The sequence below is a fragment of the Myotis davidii genome, unplaced genomic scaffold, assembly GCF_000327345.1.
Source record: "Myotis davidii unplaced genomic scaffold, ASM32734v1 scaffold217, whole genome shotgun sequence".
Lineage (NCBI taxonomy): Eukaryota > Metazoa > Chordata > Mammalia > Chiroptera > Vespertilionidae > Myotis > Myotis davidii.
In genome coordinates this window covers 4,390,874-4,393,774 of record NW_006290034.1, presented here as the reverse complement: position 1 = coordinate 4,393,774, position 2,901 = coordinate 4,390,874, and the positions used below count along the sequence as shown (strand labels likewise).

The window sequence follows — 2,901 nt, the reverse complement described above, 5'->3', positions numbered from 1 at the left end:
GCCCAATGGCTCATCCACTGCAAGGTGCTGCCCGCCAACCACCGGGTGACCTGGGACTCGGCGCAGGTGTTCGACCTGGCGCAGACCCTGCGCGATGGAGTCCTCCTCTGCCAGCTGCTCAACAACCTCCGGGCGCGCTCCATCAACCTGAAGGAGATCAACCTGAGGCCGCAGATGTCCCAGGTGAGGAGGCCGGCGGGCGCCTCGGTCCCCGGCCCGCTGCTCCCACTAATCACCCGGCTAATGTCTTTGTGTGGATGCAAACCTCTAGGTGCGTCCGGCTTGCCCTCCCTCCCAGCGTCCTGCGTGGGGGACCACCTCGGCTTTTCAGACCTGGGCTGGGAAGGTTTGGCTCTTTAGCCGAACGCTAAAGCCCAGCGTCCGGAGGTGGTAGGAGGATTTCGGAAAGGCGTTCTGTGCGGCGGGAAACAATACTGCCGGAGGGGCCCCCTCACCTACTTTGGTGCGTGTGTGTGTGTGTGTGTGTGCGCGCGCGCGTGCAACAAAAGGACTCGGAGCCGCCCCTGTACAATAACGGAGGGGTGGGATGCACCCAGATGATGGGCTGAGGCTGCCTTTAGTGCAAGTCTCTGGCTGGCGTCTCGTCCCCATGTTTTCTTGAAAGAGGAACCATGACTTCAGGGAGGACTCGAGGAAGTGGAGGGCGTTCCGGACCGTTATCCGCACCGGGATGACCCTGGGCGCAGGGAGGCAAAGGGGGCACCGCAGGGAGGCGCCCCGAGAGCCCCCGAGCGTGGGGCCGGCGGGAGCGAGCGGCTCTGTTTACAGTTCTGGCTGAGCCATGTGAGAAGGGACGAGGCCGGCCTCTCTCGGCAGCGACAGGAAGCGAGAAGTTTTGCTCGAGATTCCGCTTTCCCTCGCTCAGGGCGCTCAGAGCTGCTCGCTCTGCTGCTGCGGTGCAGGCTGGGCTCCCGCGGCTGCAGGCGCCTCTGGGGGGTGCACCGTACAGTCAACTCGGAAGCCCCAGCTGAGTGGGACAGTGCCCCTGGGTCCCGGCAGAAAGTGTTTGCACAGAAAGTTGGTGAACCCGACTGGCACACCCATTCTCCCTTTCACCGTGTAAGAAACCCACTTTCAACTTAAAAGGGAGGGGAAAGAGGCCCTCCGCCACACATCCTGCATGATAGGGAACCTCGGCTGCCTAGCAACCAGAGCAGTGCCTTTTACCACCAAGTGACTTTATAGACTTGGCTGATTATGTAGTCATCCCTTCTTCCGGATGGCCGGATGGCCGTGTCTTATCAGGGTCCCCCAGCACCTCCAAGGCGGCTCCCTTGCCCCGTCTGCCTCCAACCTGCTGGCTAGCACCCCCCAAGAAAGGACAGGCTTGTCCGAAGTGAGAGCCATGTGCTTTTAGAAGGGAGGTCAGTTGTTTTCGACTCTCCCATAGACCCGGGTGGTGATTGCTGACTCCTTGGACCCCTTTTGAGCTGCCCCAGTTCTGGCTGTTCTGTCCCGAAGGTCAGCAGACATCTCCATTACACTGGGGGCCCACGGATGCCCGCTCTCCCCGGCCTCCAGCCTCGGAGGCAGAGCAGGTCAGGATGCACGGCCCACCAGCAGGAAGAGCAGCGCTGAGTGCATTTCCTGAAACGCCGGTGTCCTGGAACCCCCGGGGGCTGTTCTCTAAGCTGTTCTCTATAATCAGTTTTTCTGGACAGCTGCGGATCTCTCTCTCTCTTGAACGTTCTATCCCTTGTTCCAGTGTCAACAATCATAGGAAATCTTTTCAAATGTGTTTTTGCTGTTCTCTTTGTAGCACATATTAGATATAATTAAATCCTTTTGAGGACAAAGGACCGTCATTATAAGCATCACTAATGAAAATTGAGCACGTACGATGCCCTGCAAAATCTGTTCCCTACGGGGGAGAAGGGGGGCACAGTGAGCACAGCAGGACCCGAGCCCTAAAGGAATCATTACTGTGATAAGCCACCAGGTTATGATGAGCTAAACAGCCCAATGGCCCTCCTTATGCGGTTGTGCCTTTTGGTTCTTCAGTCTGACCCTGAACTTCCTGGTTCCAACTTCAGTGCAGTTTCCTCTCCAGTGTCTTATGGGCGAGGGCCTCTCGCAAAAGTGAACCCTGGAAGGCTGGCACCTGAATGTGGTGGTGAGTTTTCTTCTTGGCTCTTGGCCTCATTTCAGAGAGAGAAGGTTTCTAAACAGCTGGGTGCTGGCATTATACACGTTGTCATTAAATCCTCAAATGAGACTTCATTCAGCAAGCTGACGTATTTAACACGCCTGCAGGTGTCCAGCACATACTGTGTAACTTAATTGATATTCACTAGTAGCAAAATTATTTGAAACATTTCCCCTCTGCTATTGTCATAGATTATAACATAAATTTTAAAACACTTGCAAAGCTTACAGATTTTTTTGAGGGATGACATCTCCAAATATCTTTGCCTTTAGCTACTTGGTAAAGGTTCTAGATGCTTCTGTCATAAGGTTCTTACTGCATCGGCTCTATTCATACTCAATAGTGAATAACCTAGAAACCCTGACATGCGTCCCAGCAGACTTACCTTCTGAATTTAGAGATGTTAATACTAGTACTTGTGCCTTTTGCCCTAAGAGCCATTCTGTCCACCTGATTGAGGTTCCACTGAAGGTATTAATTTGAAATGGATACAGAGCCCACGATCTTCTAAGCCAGGAAGTAGTTGGAAGCTCTCACTTTTTAGGTTTGTGGTATTTGAGACTGCTATGAGCAGATGTTGACAAATGAAATTTTAGTTGATTTTTAATTTTTTTAAATACATTTTTTATTGATTTCAGAGAGAGGGAGGAGAGAGAGAGAAATCAACAATGAGAGAGAATCATTGATTGGCTGCCCCCTGCATGCCCCACACTGGGGATTGCACCCGCCACCCA

The 2,901-nt window shown here is 53.4% G+C and overlaps 1 protein-coding gene across 1 annotated transcript in view; it reads left to right on the top strand.

Moving 5' to 3' along the window:
- The first annotated feature begins 6 nt into the window (after positions 1-6).
- VAV3 (vav guanine nucleotide exchange factor 3) overlaps positions 7-2,901 on the top strand; it is a 170,223-nt gene continuing 167,328 nt past the window's right edge. Inside the window, exon 1 of the mRNA XM_015563403.1 lies at positions 7-183. Coding sequence (XP_015418889.1) covers positions 175-183 — 9 coding nt within the window. The 5' untranslated portion in view covers positions 7-174. The remainder of the gene's footprint in view (positions 184-2,901) is intronic.